Consider the following 16,736-nt stretch of genomic DNA (forward strand, 5'->3'; position numbering starts at 1 on the left):
TGGAACGGTTTTGAGCTTCCCATATGAGCTTTTTCTGGCAAACACTCTGAACATGTCCTTTTTTATTACAATAAAAGCAAATAGCTTGGCGTGACGGCAATTCGTACGCGAATGTTTAGTAGCACAGCGGGGGCATGATTTTATCACTGCATTTGCTTGCCGGCGCGACACACGTGGCTCAGAGCCTGGCGGCAGTCGGGCGCGAGGGCTGTTTACTGCTCCGTGCAGCTCGCAGCGGCGTGAGCTCTGACACACTGCTGGCGAAGTTTCAAATGACTCCTGAGCAAAGGCAAATGTGTCCTGTCGATCCAATATGTCCATCACTTGCTGAAGCGAGGGATTTACTAGTTTCAAAATCTGCTCCCTTATACGAACATCAGAACCATAGTATCTGAATAAGGGAGTCCACATTGACACTCAAAAGCACAATCCCTAGTTAGGCCTTGCAAGGTTGCACCCCACTCCCGATTAGTCTGACCTGCCGTACGTTTTGTACGAAAGAAGGTATACCGTTTGGCAACTACATTGACTGATTCTGTGAAATATGCATCTAATGCAGACAAGATTTCTTCGTAGGACAGAGTTGCTACGTCGCGTCGGGGAAATAATTTGACTATCACACGGTACGTTTGTACGCCGACCGAAGATAACAAAAAAGTCTGCCGCTCGTTACCTTGAATTCTGTAGGCGGCGAGATGGAATCCAAATTAGCGTGACCACTCCGTCCAGCTTTCCAGTGCAGCATCAAAAGGTCGAAAATTTGGTGCAACAGCGTGTTGTGACTGCGTTAGCGGTGAAGCGGCTGCAGCCGCATTGTTTTGCATCGCACGTTGATACTGGACGATCTGTCCAAGGGCGTCCCGTAAGGCCTGCGTCAGCTGATTCTGTAAGCGATAAAATTCGGACAGTACATCTGAGGATTCTGGCGAAGCCATTACACAAGTAAATCAGGGCAATATCGATAAGAACGCGGTTTTGCCTCGTGGCCAATGTTGTGGTTGGCAGGAGAGCCAACACCGTGTTACTAGAGGAGGCCGAAAGGAACGCGATTTAGCTCACGCAGGCTGGCGTGAGGTCTGTACAGGACAAAGAAATTAGAATTTAGAAACAACGGACGTAGCTGGTGGAATACTTAACTTTAATCTATTAATGATGAACGTCTCTCTTGACGGTACATAGTTCACAATATCAATAGTAACTGATAATGGCGCTTTGCTAGGGCGTAGCAAATGACGTAGCTGAAAGCTATGCTAAACTATCTTCTCGGTAAATGAGAACGTAAGTAGGCAGTGAACCATCGCTAGCAAAGTCGGCTGTACAACTGGGGCGAGTGCTAGGAAGTCTCTCTCTAGACGTGCCGCTTGGCGGCGCTCGGTCTGCAATCACTGATAGTGGCGACACGTACGTCCGACGTATACTACCGGACCGCGGCCGATTTAAAGGCTACCACCTTGAAAGTGTGGTGTCTGGCGGTGACACCACACTAAGGACATCACACACATCCATGCCCGAGGCAGGAATTCGAACCTGCGACCGTAGCGGTCGCGCGATTCCAGACTGAAGCGCCTAGAATCGCTCGGCCACATCGGCCGTCGGAAGTGTTCAGCCACATGTGAAATGTCACCACTACCTGCAACAAATGATGATGCCCAAGTAGGTGATTTAGCTACTGTCGCGGCTAATCAGCACATCAGTAGCAGACAAATTGCGTGAGAATCGGGAATCCCAAAAACGTCGCTGTTGAGAATGCTACATCAACATGAATTGTACCGGTATCATATTTCTATGCACCAGGAATTTCATGGCGACGATTTTGAAAGTCGTGTACAGTTCTGCCACTGGACACAGAAATTACGGGACGAGGACAGGTTAAGCGTCATTCCCCAACAGCGGTAACGTAAATCGGCATAATATGCACTATTGGGCAACGGAAAATACACGATGGCTGCGACAAGTGGAACATCAGTGACTTTGGCGGGTTAATGTATGGTGCGGCATTATGAAAAAAAGGATAATTGGGCCCCATTTTATCGATAGCAATCTAAATGGTGCAATATATGCTGATTTCCTAGATAATGTTTTACCGACGTTACTACAAGATGTTTCACTGCATGACGGAATGGCAGTGTACTTCCAACATGATGGATGGCGGCACGTGCGACTGAAGCGGTAATGAATAGCATATTTCATGACAGGTGGATTGGTCGTCAAAGCACCATACCATGGCTTGCACGTTCACCGGATCTGACTCCCACGAACTTCTTTCCGTGGGGAAAGTTGAAGGATACTTTCTATCGTGATCCTCCGACAACGCCTGACAACATGCGTCAGCGCATTGTCAATGCATGTGCGAAATTACAGAAGGTCAACTACTCGCTGTTGAGAGAGTTGTCGTTACATGTATTGCCAAATGTATTGAGGTTGACGGACATCACTTTGAGTATTTATTGCATTAATGTGGTATTTACAGGTAATAACGCTGTAACTGCAAGCGTTCTCAGAAATGATAAGTTCACAAAGGTAAATGTATCACATTGGAACAACCGAAATAAAATGTTCAAACGTACCTACACTCTGTATTTTAATTTTAAAAAATACACCTGTTACCAACGGTTCGTCGAAAATTGTAAGCCATATGTTTGTGACTATTACAGCGCCATCTGTCACAAAGCGAAAAAAGTGGTCCAACTAAAACATACATATTTCTTTATGTACTACACGAATATGTAATAAATAATGGGGGTTCCTATTTCAAAACGCAATTGATATCCTTTTGACCTATGGCAGCTCCATCTAGTAGGCCTACCAAAGCGACATCTGATTTATCCCTTCAAGCTAGACGTGTTTTGTTCTTTGTTGTTTTTTTGTTTGACGCTTATTTCGTGAGATATTTGGCTCGGTCGCGATCAATGGGCCACCCTGTATTGTTGCTTCACACCTAAGATTCATAAAATACAATATGAATATTGATTAAATTTCGTTATTAATCAGAAAATTCTTGAAGAATCGACAGTAGTCACAATTTACAGCACATCACTATTCACTAATTAGAAAATGGAAATCATCTTTAGTTATGGTTACCTTTTCTCCCACGTATTTTAGGGACGGGAGTAAGTCGATGGTGTTGATTGCTGGTTCGGCTCTGTAACAAGGATTTTTTTCTGAAACAAGGAAAGTTCCCATACATTTTCATAATCAAAGTAATTTGTTGTTATTCGAATTGAATCGCACCACCAACAGTTACAAGGACGTAGATAGAAAATTAACAATTGCGTGACTACAGAATTACGGACTCATGGTCCTAAAACTGTATGTGTTTTTATCTTTCAGTCTCCAGAACCACCAGAAAAATGGAGTGGTATACGAAACGCCACAATTGAACCTAATGTAGCACCGCAAATGGACGTATTTTTCGGTAATCAGTATAAAGGAGACGAGGACTGCCTGTACCTAAACGTGTACACACCTAAGGTAAGTTTCCATAATTTATGTTATTCATTGAAGTTTCTCATGCTCTTCCCTGCAATCATAGCTCACAGGATAAATCAGTTCATGTATCATACGACATATCACTCAGTATCTGCTATCATTTAATTTTGACAAATTTAACGAAGTGTGATATATTGAGGTATACTAGACGATCAGTAATTCCTTTCTTTATTTGCATAGGGGAAGGCAGTAACTTTCCACCAGGAAAGTAGTTCTGAAAAGCTTACGCAACAAAATCCGCTGTTCAATAATACAGTGTTGTCGTCCTGATACAACGCACTATTTTGTAAAGGAGCTGCACAGTTGTAGTAGGCCATATTTAAAATCTCTAGAACAGCACTCTACTGTATTTGAACACGTTCGAAGCTGTTGATTTACTTGCAGTACTTTGCTCAGCGAGCTCAAGGTTGTTCAAATGGAATCATATTAGCACAGAGCGCTAGGCACGGTGTCGAAGAAGTATCTACATGTCTTACCTCATATGAACTTTTGAGCACTGGCCTTATTTTCGCATGTGTCCAAAAATTAAAGCAACGAACTGCTGTTTCCCCATCCAGTGTCTAATTCATGGTATAATCACATAAACTGTCGACAAATGTCATTACGATCGGACAAAGGCAGCAATAACGTCAGGGCACCCATCAAGCGGGGTAGTGTTTGCAGCGTACTCCCATAACCACCATCTCTGGGCACAGAGTCATAGACGGTGCAGCACGTCTCAGAAAAGACACCTACTGACTCTCTATTGTGGAGAACACTTACATTATCGAACTGTGACAGATCTATTAAAGAACTGCTTGTTCACCCTCTTCTGGAGTACAGCTGTGAAGTGTGGGATCCGCATCGAATAGGATTGACGGAGGGACTACGAAACATTTCAGAGAGGGCCGACCGTTTTGTATAGCAGCGAAATAATGGAGACTATGCCACGGAGATGATACATGGATTTTTTTGGGGGGGGGGGGGCGGGGGGGGGGGGAGCAGAGGGGACAGTCATTAAAACAAAGGTGGTTTTTACTGCGGCAAGACCTTCTCCTCAAACTTCAGTTACCAGATTTCGCCTTGCAATGTGAAAATATTTTATTGTGACCCACTTACACAGGGAGAAACGATCATCATCATAAAGTGAGAGAGATATGAACTCGCACGGAAATGTATGAGTGTTTGTTTTTCCAGTGTGCTTTTCTAAATTGGAACGCTAGAGAAACAGCTTAAAGGTGATTCGATGAACCCTCTACGAGAAATTTAATCGTAACTTGCGAAGTAATCGCACAGATGTAGACGCAGAAAGAATTTAAAAATGGTTGTGTGACTGATTAAAAAACTTGTTTTATTTAATTGTCATGACTCTTTCCGTCTTAAGCCCATCATCCGATGACCTTTTACAAACACACGAAAGTAACAGATGTCATCTTACAAATTTTACAGAAGCCTAAATTTCTTATAAAACATAGTTGTAAATGAACAGTACTCAACAACAAAGTCTTCTCTAGTACAAATATATGAGACTTTGATGTAACACATATTATTAATATGTACAATAATAGGTAGCATCAGTTCTTGGGTCGTTTCTCATCCGACAAAGTGGAAATGAGTACACCATTAGACTAAGTTAAAACTTCACAAGTTTGAACTGGGTTGGACGAGCAACGACCTAAGAATTTTTATTCTGTGATAAAAATGAAAATGTCTTTCTATGCTAAGTTACAGACCCAATTTACGCCGTAACGGATTTCATTTAGTCCTATCCTGATAATTATTTTTAATATGTCCAAACAAAAACGCAAGTAAAGATTTTCGTACTCTGATTTTATGGTAACGTGTCACTTGAATATTTATAAGTATGTTTGCATTTTTGCCGGTGGGTGGCCAAGTAATTTTGTAAGTGTTTTATACTCTGATACGCGCTTTCAGCAACTGTGGCCTAAAAATTTACAGGTAATACTTTCATATGCCACGACTCTATGTGACGCCCTTTAGACCTGCATCGAAACGCTTGCCCCGCTTAGCGGAATCTAGCCTCCTCCCAGCACACACGGTAACGCTAGCCATTTCTCGAATGGTAGTTCAGCAGTTAAGATGGAAACTTTGCAACTAATGTTGCTATCATTTATTGATCATTATAATAATATGTGTTACATCAAAGTCTCATATATTTGTACCTAAAATGGTACGTATCTGTGCGCCAAAGAACATTTTGTTCTTGAATATTGTTCATTTACTCTGACTTTTGTAATAAATTAGCGTTTGAGTGAAATTTACAAAGTAACCTCTGATACCTTTGCTTGTAATAGGTCATTAGATGATGGGTGAAACATGAAAAGTGTCATAACAATAAATGTAATCGACTATTTACCAGCAACCCCATTGCGTTTTTGAATTATTTCCAATAATTACTTTTATATCCTCTCATGTTTAGAACGGAGAATTGTAAATACACAATGACACAATCGTGTTCTGCTTCTTACATGTGTCACATTTGCTTCATTTGAAAAATTTCGTATTTTCTCTCTTTAAGCTTCCAACAGGGGCCAGTGCCAAACTGTTTCCAGTCATGGTGTGGATTCATGGAGGTGCATTTATGATGGGCTCTGGAAACACGGATCTTTACGGACCTGAACACTTACTGGAACACGATATTGTGCTGGTGACTCTCAATTACCGTGTGGGTGTACTAGGTGAGGCCACTGCGGTCAGCTACGTATACGCTATGGCGTTTAGTACGACTGTTGTTCTAGTCATCGACTCTGTGCCTATGATTTTATCACCTGTTTGTCTGCAGGTTTCTTATCAACTGGAGATGAGGTGATCCCCGGTAACATTGGTCTCAAAGATCAAGTGATGGCCCTCAAATGGGTCAAGAGTAACATAGCCAACTTCGGAGGAGACCCACAGAATGTCACAATATTTGGCGAAAGCGCTGGTGCGATGTCCTGCCATTTGCTACAAATCTCTCCTGCAGCTAAAGGTTTGTCGCTATAGTTTTCTGCTTTCCTAAAAGTCATTTCTTAACTTTTTGGGATCTTGTAAATATGTTTAATACGTACTTCGTCGTGATGTGAAGTGGCGAGAAATCTCAGGTGCTTAGCTACGAGGTAGTGCAGTGGTAAGACACTGGACTGCGTCTCCGCTGGACGGTGGTTCGAATCCGATGATTCCTTTGACATGGTGCTCCGATTTCCTTCCCCTTCGTTTGTCATTTCGTCTCCGAAGACTACATTGTTCGCGGACTGTTACGCACTAAATATCATTTTTGTGGCGCATATGCGTCAAGTTCAGCACTCTCCCAACGATTTATTGCCAATGAGATAAACTGTAAGACATTTTACACGACTGATTAGTTAAAAAATCATTTATCGACAGATATAGCTCAATTCTTGCCCACCCTACACCTGTAAAATTGTCTTACAAAGATCTCATCTGTCTTTGAGCCAAGAGATAAGTTGAGTAGGCGTAACGCTCCTACAATTAATGATGTAGCCGCAGCGGCACTCTAATTCCCTTAAGAGAGAGTGGGTCTGACCACTGGATACGAAAACGTGCATCGCTGAAGGTCAAGGTACTACATCGAAGTGGTACCTAACTTCCAGAGACACCTCCACTAAGACAAAACACGATAACAGAGCTACACGTCACAAGAAAATCACGTCAAGTTTGCACAGAAAGAAAGTTTATTCGCTTTTACCAGTTGCGTCTCTTCAGACAAAACCAGCTCCAGTTAATAGCTCCAGGATTTAATACAGGTACTGCGGACCCATCACATTCGCACTCTCCTAGCTGCAACACCGGACGGTGTGGCACAGAGTTGGCATATTGGACGCATATTCTGGAGGACAACGGTTTAGATCACCAACAGATCACCATAATATTTAGGGTTTCCATCACTTGCCTAAGTCGTTTAAAGCAAATGTCGGGATGATTTCTTTGAAAGAGGACAGCGGAATTCCTTTCTTGTGTTCCCTCTCTGATGTTGTTGTCGATGGGACGTCACACACTAATATTTCTTCATTCGTTTCTAAGCCACAGCAATCGGGTGCAAAAATTAAACATTAAAATCAGCTCAAAGCTACATGGAAACATTCCGTAACGAAATAAAATGATCTTTCACATTTACAGTATATCACTAACTTTTGACTTCAGTAGCTCCAGTTATGACCTACATCAAAGACGGCCCACGGCGGTCTCCCCACATCAAGGAGTATAGTCCGATAAACGCTCAGAACTCAAGAGCTCCAAGTACCTCGTAAACTGAACCCAACAAATGATGAGCTGTTGACTCTTAATTCAAACGCTGTCTTCTTGAGTTGTTACCCATTTCTCCGGCAAACAGCGCTTGTCTTGTTTATGCTGTCTCCCAGCAGGAGTGATTATTTCCCACTTAATGTGACTGGGAGAATATCTGTCATCGGCGTAAGGTTTGCAATCATTAATTGAGCTTACCTCAACGCCAATAGCCTTCCCAGTAGTCCGTCATGGTGAAGAAATCACGTTCGTGATGACAGCAATAATATAGGCATCGAAAAATAAGGAAACCTCTGAAGGAAGTTTACTAATGGGCAATGAACAGTAATGTTACATTTAACATAAATAAAAGATTGTCATGAATATTAGTTTGCAGAGAGAAAGTGATACGTCTATAAACTGGATAACAAATTTCCTAGGAATGAATATTGGTTGTCAGTTGAAGTTATGTGAACATACAAAGATACTTGCAAAAAGAATTTCATCAGTATGGTAATTCGCCATCAGTGTGTAAAAGCCAGTGTCTTTTAAGTGCGTAATACTCGTACGCCCACTTAGTGCTTACCTGCGTAACTTCAACATGGAGAAAAAACGCCAAAAATTGTAGACACTTTTCAAAATACAAAAAGGAGTATAAAATGAGTCAAAAATCAATTGCGTTCATCATAAAGATGTGCTTAAAAGATTTAGGTTTACCAATCCGTAACGCACATCAAAAATAGCTCAAGGACCAAAATCTAAACAGAAATTACCAAAAAAGAATAAACCCTAAAAGAGCTCCCTAACAAAGAATTAAATTGTACAATAAATTGCTTATTGAAATTACACAGTTAACCACAGTAATTATATTGGAATATGGGAGTCTGGAATTGCCTGTTGAGCAATTTATTATGTAATGAAAGCGTTATTTAGGCAAAGTAGAATTGCCATTAAAGGACATCATGCGCTACATCGGCAGTACAGAATCAGTTTTTTCTCCGGAAATCTTACGCCGAAGCTCTGCTGTGGGTAATATTAACATCTAAACCTCTTTCTGATTTCACAATCTTACTCCTTGAAGAAGAATGGTGATTCAGCTTTTCAGGCAGACAAGTGGGAAGTTGCGGTACAAGAAATGAAAGCTAAACATGACCGTTACGATCCTGTCGCCAGCAGATAGTTTGCGTGTAGCGTGCCAAGTGAATGGTTTTGTGAAACTAGTGGACAGTGTCGCATTGGCTTTTTACTTTCTGAACTACCTTCTAAACCTGGAAGTATCTTGACGAATGCATATTAGATTTATGGCTTTTCGGTTGAAGTGATTGCACTTGGGCAAACTACAAGAACTGAGACGTTATTTTATAAAGCTGCAAGAGCTATATATTACAATATAATTCGTCTCCTTCCGAACAGTTCTCGGAAGGCCTAACGGAACCGACCGACCGACATGTCAGACGATAAACCTAGGCGTCGCTGGATCCGTATATGAATCTGCATGTGGTGAGCAAACCGCTCTCCCGACCAGAGCCACTGATTTTCAGGCAAGTAGTTACTGAATTGGCTTCACAGGGCCTGAGTGCACCCGGCTTGCCAACAACGCTCGGGAAAACCGGACGGTCACCCATTCAAGTGTTTGCCAAGCCCGACAGTGCTTAACTTCGGTTTATTGACAGGAACCGGTGTTACCACTGCGGCAATGCCATGAGCATATATTATAATCGTCGTTAATCCCAACGCTTTGTAGAAATTGAGCAAGACACTGTAACTTCAGTTTATTTCTCAGTATAATGTGTTAAACACATTGTAACAAACAAAACCAAAACAGGCAATATGTCATTCGACATAATATACGTTGTTGTTGTTCTTCTTGTTGTTGTTTTAGGGTGCAAGACACCTGCGTTCGCAAGCTCTCGTGTCATAACTTAAAACGGTCACTTAACGGTTGGAGTTGAAGTCGATAATACTCAGAGCCTAATCGACTGGTATGGAGGGACAGCTAAAAACAATCACTTCCCCCTTGAGGAGGAAATTGATACGGTTAATAATTAAATTACGTTTGCCAAGCCCGACAGTGCTTAACTTCGGTTTATTGACAGGAACCGGTGTTACCACTGCGGCAATGCCATGAGCATATATTATAATCGTCGTTAATCCCAACGCTTTGTAGAAATTGAGCAAGACACTGTAACTTCAGTTTATTTCTCAGTATAATGTGTTAAACACATTGTAACAAACAAAACCAAAACAGGCAATATGTCATTCGACATAATATACGTTGTTGTTGTTCTTCTTGTTGTTGTTTTAGGGTGCAAGACACCTGCGTTCGCAAGCTCTCGTGTCATAACTTAAAACGGCCACTTAACGGTTGGAGTTGAAGTCGATAATACTCAGAGCCTAATCGACTGGTATGGAGGGACAGCTAAAAACAATCACTTCCCCCTTGAGGAGGAAATTGATACGGTTAATAATTAAATTACGTTCGCCATATTACTACAACGAATAAAAGTAAACCACCATCTACAGTTCGTGTTGTATCTGATTGTTCAGCTGACAAACATACGTTGCAAAAACAGACATAATGTCTTATGGGACAACAGCAATCTGTGAAATTATAATGTTACTTAAAAACCGTCTTGATTGCAAATATTTTTATTCATATGACCGGTTTCGGTTCATTCAGAACCATCTTCAGATCTGATATTTCAGTTACAAGAGTATCCCCTCCAAATCCAGCAGTTTTCACATGCTACGTCATGTGACGTTAATAAGGCCCGTATGTTATGCTGAAGCTAGAGAGTAAAAGAGGAACATCATATGCACACACTAGGGCAACGAAACGGATCTGCCGACAGCGTCCACTGAAAAACCTTTAAAACTTAAAAAAATAAAATTAAGAAGTTTTAAATTCCAAACATTATTATTTGGTGAAAATGTTTCAAAAAATTTCTTAGCTTTGGTAGTTAAAAGTATCCAAGACTGCAGTGAATTTTGATCGTTACTAAGTGCAGATAAAACTTACTAAAATTTCGAAAAATATTAAGACATGCTCGAAAGCAAGACGTGGAAAACCTAAGACAGGAAGAAGGGTGCACAGGAGGTAGGGAGGTGGTGTAGGAAGGGGAGGGGAGGGGGAAGAAAATGGAAAGGCCCAGGAGGAACAAAGGGGGATTAGGTAAAGAAAATACAGAGTATTATGTCAACCAAATTAGGCAGTCTAAGTTTCCCATAATGCTACGGTGTCTCAACTCTGTTTGTCCATTCCGGGATTGGTGGGGAAAACGACTAATAGATCTCATATTTTGGAGCTCCTCTAGGTTGCTTAAACGATGGCCCTTGTTTCCTCGATATAGAACTCTGAAGTTACTAGTGAAATCGGCGACGAATGCCTCTGCCCACGAAAGTTGGTACACGAGGGATATTCTGAGTTAGAAATCCTAAGATGTTCATTAAACCTGGTGCTAAAACTCCTGCCTTCTTATCCGATGTTGCATATGGGGCAAACATTGCAAGTGATGCAATATTCGGAACAAGTGGTATGTTTTCTGTGCCTATACTTTGTGCCAACGTTACTGGCAATGAAGAAAGCCGATTCAGTGTTTTTAGACCTCAACTGTCTGCCGACTTTCCTTCTTTCTGAGGATATCCCTATTAATACAATTAACGAATTGTCATAGCCATTTTGTAGGTGTTTTTTTCCTTTTGGGTCATAATTCCTCTCACTGGTTTGTTGCGGTCCGCCGAGAATTTCTGTCCTGTGGAAACCTCTTCATCTCAGAATAGCACTTATAAACTATTTGCTGGACATATTCCAGTGTCTGTCTTCCTCTACAGTTTTGCGCTCTAATGCTCCCTCTAGTACCCCGTAAGTTATTCCTTGAAGTCTCAGCAGGAGTCCTATCATCTTGTCTCTTATTCTTCTCAGTGTCTTCGACATATTCCTTTCCTCTCCGGTTCTGCACACAACCTCTTCATTCTTTACCTTACCAGTCCAGCTAACTTTCAACATTCGACTGTAATACCGCATATAGAATTTCGAACATCTCGCACAATTTTATATTGTCGAACGCTTTTTCAAGATCGACAAATCCTATGAACGTCTCTTGATTTTTCTTTATTCTTCTTTCCATTATCAACCATGACATTAGAATTGATCTTCTGGCGCCTTTACCTTTCAAAATTCGTAACTGAGTGTCATCTAACACATCCTTAATTTTCTTTTCCATTCTCTGAATGGTAATTTTCCGAAAGTCAGATGGTATGTCGCCAGACTCATATATTCTACACACCAACGTGAATAGTCGTTTTGTTGCCACTTCCCCCAATGATTTTAGAAATTCTGATGGAATGTTATCTATCCCATTTTCTTTATTTGATGTTACGTCATCCCATGCGACTGCTACAGTCGCAGGTTCGAATCCTGCCTCGGGCATGGATGTGTGTGATGTCCTTAGGTTAGTTAGGTTTAAGTAGTTCTAAATTCTAGGGGACTGATGACCACAGCAGTTACGTCCCCATAGTATTCAGAGCCATTTGAACCATTTGTTACGTCATCCAAAGCTCTCTTAAATTCTGATTTTAATACGGGGTATCCTGTCTCTGCTAGATTGACTTCTGTTTCTTCTTATATCACAACAAACAAACCTTCCCCCTGATAGAGACATCAATGTACTCTTTCCACCTATCCGCTCTCTCCTCTGCATTTAACAGTGAAATCCAATTGCACTCTTCATTTCTTTATTTTTGGGGCCATGTGACTCTCGTAATGTTACTATGCTTGCTTTTAATTTCACGGAAGGTTGTCTTGACTATCCTACACGCTGAGACAGTCCTTCCAACAATCATTACTATTTCGATTTCTTCACTTTTCTTATGCAGCCATTTCATCTTAGCTTCACCTCATTTTCTATTTATTTCATTCTTTAGCTACTTACGTTTCTGTATTCCTGAATTTCCCTTAGCATTTTTGTGCTTCCTCCTTCTATCGATCTGTTGAAATATTTCTTCTATTAGCCAGGATCTCTCCGCAGTTATCTTCTTGTACCTATGGTTTCTTTCCAGGTTCTCTGATGGCTGTTTTTTATGATTTCCATTCATCTTCAACTGTACTGCCTACTGAGCTATTGCTTACAGTTGTATCTATAGAACTACAGAAATTCAGGCGTATGTCCCTATTCCTTAGTACTTCCATATGGCACTTCTCTGTATATTGATTCTTTCGGACTAATCTGTTAAACCTCAACTAGCTCTTCATTCCTATAAAATTGTGATCTGAGTCTATATTTGCTCCTGGGCAGGCTTTACAATCCAGTGTCTTATTTCGGAATTTCTGCTGAACCATCATGTAATCTAACTGAAATCTTCCCCGGCCTTTTCCACATATGCCTCCTCCTCTTGTGATTCTTGAACAGAGTATTCGCTGTTAACTGAAGTTTATTACAGAACTCAGTCTTTCTCCTCTCTCATTACTTGTCCCAATCCCATATTCTCCTATAAGCTTTTCTCCTGCTCTTCCCCTACAACAGCGTTCCAGTCCCCCACGAGTATTACATTTACATCTCCGTTTATGTACTGTATTACTCTTTCCATAACTTCATATACTTTCTCTATCTCTTCATCTTCAGCTTGCGACCAAGGCATGTATACTGAACTATCGTTGTCGGTGTTGGTTGCTGTCGATTTTGATAAGGACAACCGTATTACTGAACTTCTCGCGGAAACACACTCTCTGCCCTACTTCCTCTTGACAATGAATCCTACGCCCGCTATACCATTTTCTGCAGCTTGTTGTATTGCCCTATACTCATCTGTCCAGAAATCCTTGCCTCCCTTCCATTTCATTTAATTGACCCCCACTACATCTAGATTGAGACTTTGCACTTCCCTTTACAGATTTTCTGGTTTCCCTACCACGTTATAGCTTCTTACATTCCACTCCCCAACTCATAGAACGTCATCCATTCGTTGATTATTCAGTCTTTTTCTCATGGTCAGCCCCCCCCCCCCCCCCCCCCCGACAGTCCCCTCTCCAGTATCAGTCAATGGAGAGATCATCATGACACTTTTTCAGTTATAGGCCATATATCCTGTGGATATAAGTTATATGTCTTTAATGCAGTTTCTCCATTGCCTTCTGTATCCTCATGTCATCCTCATGCCGTTCATTCTTCCTTCTTTGAGGCAGCAGCACCCGTGATCTCCGTGATCTAGGGGTGCGGTTTTTAGTTGGTAATCAATACGTCCGCGGCCCCGGGGTTCGAAACCCGCCACTGCGTAAATGTTGATTAATAATCAGCATTGTCGGCCGACGACTTCCGGTATAAGAAGTCCCCTCTATCCTGCCACCGGCCTTGTGAAAGATGGCGAAATCAGATGACGATATGTAGATCTTATAAAGAGAAAAAGTATAAATGGGAAGAGAAACACGGATAGCAACAGCATGCAGCTGGATGTTCGATCAAATGGCCTCAAATGAGCGTCATGACTTTTCCGGTGAGCTGGAGTTCTTTCCTCGGAAAGAAGGCCGAAACATTTTGGAGTGGAAGATATCAAAGCTGTGTCGAGGGCGTGACATCCTTGGGCCTATCAACCAACTCCACGGTGGAGAGTCGGTTGATGATTCGCTGGACAAAGAGGTGTCGTGTGGTGTCATTGCTGTAGAGGATCTCAGAGGTGGAGAATGAGGAGAACGGTTGTCTTTGTTCGACTCGTTAGTACTTTCGCGTTTGTCAGATGTAGACCTGGACGTTTGCTGACTTCATAATCTAAAATTCGTCTCAAGTGTAATTAAATTTCCGTTCTTCTGTGTATGTCCATCTTTTCAGATATGATTGCGGGATCTCAACTGTTTCGTACAGAATGTCAAATCAAACACCTTTCAGTGGGCTAAATTTCCAAACGGTTACTTTATTGGACTATCAGTTTCGGGGATGCTTTGCGCCATCGTCAGGCCCCCTGACCAACGTGCAGGAAGGTTCCAACCTCCGTTCCAGTCAAAAGAGGAGCCAGCATTCACAGACAGGTATCTGTTGATTTTTGATACAGGCATCACTTCAAACATCATCAGTTACCTACAGCTACGAGTCATTAAACGATGGCCCCTGTTTTGACTGGAACTGAGGTTCAAATCTTCCTACACGTTAGAGAGGGAGGCTGAAGATGACGTAATATATCGCCAAAACTGGTAGCTCAATAAAATGAAAATTTGGAAATTGAGATATTTGGAAGGCGTTTCGTTTGACGTACCGTTCCATTCTTCTGGCTGCGTCACAAGTGACTTCACTGGAGTAGGCGAAGATTTATTGGTGTATTGAACAAGAGGTGAGGACGAACCTTAGCACTTGACCTTAGCACTTGACGTTTTCGCAATCATAGCACTGAACTGGAGGTTGCATGTGTGTGTGGTCATATCTTTCCGAGGTCGTCACGTAGTAACGACGATACTGTAATTGCCAGAAAATGGTGTGCAACGCTTTCAGCAAGACGACGCTTTGAGACCAATTTTTCGTTCTCTCAGATCTCCTGAACCGGTCTCTCATCGAGGTACACATGACATTCACGGGGTGAATCGACACGGATTTTTTTTTTTTTTTTTTTTTTTGGTCATCAGTCTACTGACTGGTTTGATGCGACCCGCCACGAATTCCTTTCCTGTGCTAACCTCTTCATCTCAGAGTCAGAGTAGCCCTTGCAACCTACGTCCTCAATCATTTGCTTGAGGTATTCCAATCTCTGTTTTCCTCTACAGATTTTGACCTCTACAGTTCCCTCTAGTACCATGGAAGTCATTCCCTCATGTCTTAGCAGATGTCCTATCATCCTGTCCCTTCTCCTTATCAGTGCTTTCCACATATTCTTTTCCTCTCCGATTCTTCGTAGAACCTCCTCATTCCTAACCTTATCAGTCCACCTAAATGTCAACATTCGTCTATAGCACCACATCTCAAATGCTTCGATTCTCTTCTGTTCCTTTTTTGCCATAGCGAATCTGCTTTTGATGTCTTCCTTGCTCCGTCCGTCATTGGTTATTTTACTGCCTAGGTAGCAGAATTCTTTAACTTCATTGACTTCGTGACCATCAATCCTGATGTTAAGTATCTCGCTGTTCTCATTTCTACTACATCTCCTTACCTTCGTCTTTCTCCGATTTACTCTCAAACCATACTGTGTACTCATTAGACTGTTCATTCCTTTCAGCAGATCATTTAATTCTTCTTCACTTTCACTCAGGATAGCAATGTCATCAGCGAATCGTATCGTTGATATCCTTTCACCTTGTATTTTAATTCCACTCCTGAACCTGTCTTTTATTTCCATCATTGCTTCCTCGATTTACAGATTGAAGAGTAGGGGCGAAAGGCTACAGCCTTGTCTTACTCCTTTCTTAATACGAGCACTTCCTTCTTGATCGTCCACTCTTATTATTCCCTCTTGGTTGTTGTACATATTGTATATGACCCGTCTCTCCCTATAGCTTACCCCTGCTTTTTTCAGAATCTTGAACAGCTTGCACCATTTTATATTGTCGAACGCTTTTTCCAAGTCGACAAATCCTATGAACGTGTCTTGATTTTTCTTTAGCCTTGCTTCTATTATTAGCCGTAACGTCAGAATTGCCTCTCTCGTGCCTTTACTTTTCCTAAAGCCAAACTGATAGTCACCTAGCGTATTCTCAATTTTCGTTTCCACTCTTCTGTATATTATTCTTGTAAGCAGCTTCGATGCATGAGCTGTTAAGCTGATTGTGCGATAATTCTCGCACTTGTCAGCTCTTGCCGTCTTCGGAATTGTGTGGATGATGCTTTTCCGAAAGTCAGATGGTATGTCGCCAGACCCATATATTCTACACACCAACGTGAATAGTCGTTTTGTTGCCACATCCCATAATGATTTTAGAAATTCTGATGGAATGTTATCTATCCCTTCTGCCTTATTTGACCGTAAGTCCTCCAAAGCTCATTTAAATTCCGATTCTATTACTGGATCCCCTATCTCTTCTAAATCGACCCCCTTTTCTTCTTCTATCACAT

The 16,736-nt window shown here is 41.6% G+C and overlaps 2 protein-coding genes across 4 annotated transcripts in view; both read left to right on the plus strand.

Moving 5' to 3' along the window:
• The window catches only part of LOC126332740 (juvenile hormone esterase-like), a 292,229-nt gene that overhangs the window by 115,274 nt on the left and 160,219 nt on the right, over positions 1-16,736 (plus strand). The window lies entirely within an intron of this gene.
• The window catches only part of LOC126332772 (juvenile hormone esterase-like), an 83,748-nt gene that overhangs the window by 30,288 nt on the left and 36,724 nt on the right, over positions 1-16,736 (plus strand). Inside the window, exons 2-4 of the mRNA XM_049996655.1 lie at positions 3,331-3,471; positions 6,008-6,167; positions 6,272-6,457. Coding sequence (XP_049852612.1) covers positions 3,331-3,471; positions 6,008-6,167; positions 6,272-6,457 — 487 coding nt within the window. The remainder of the gene's footprint in view (positions 1-3,330; positions 3,472-6,007; positions 6,168-6,271; positions 6,458-16,736) is intronic.

The sequence above is a fragment of the Schistocerca gregaria genome, chromosome 2 (assembly GCF_023897955.1).
Source record: "Schistocerca gregaria isolate iqSchGreg1 chromosome 2, iqSchGreg1.2, whole genome shotgun sequence".
Lineage (NCBI taxonomy): Eukaryota > Metazoa > Arthropoda > Insecta > Orthoptera > Acrididae > Schistocerca > Schistocerca gregaria.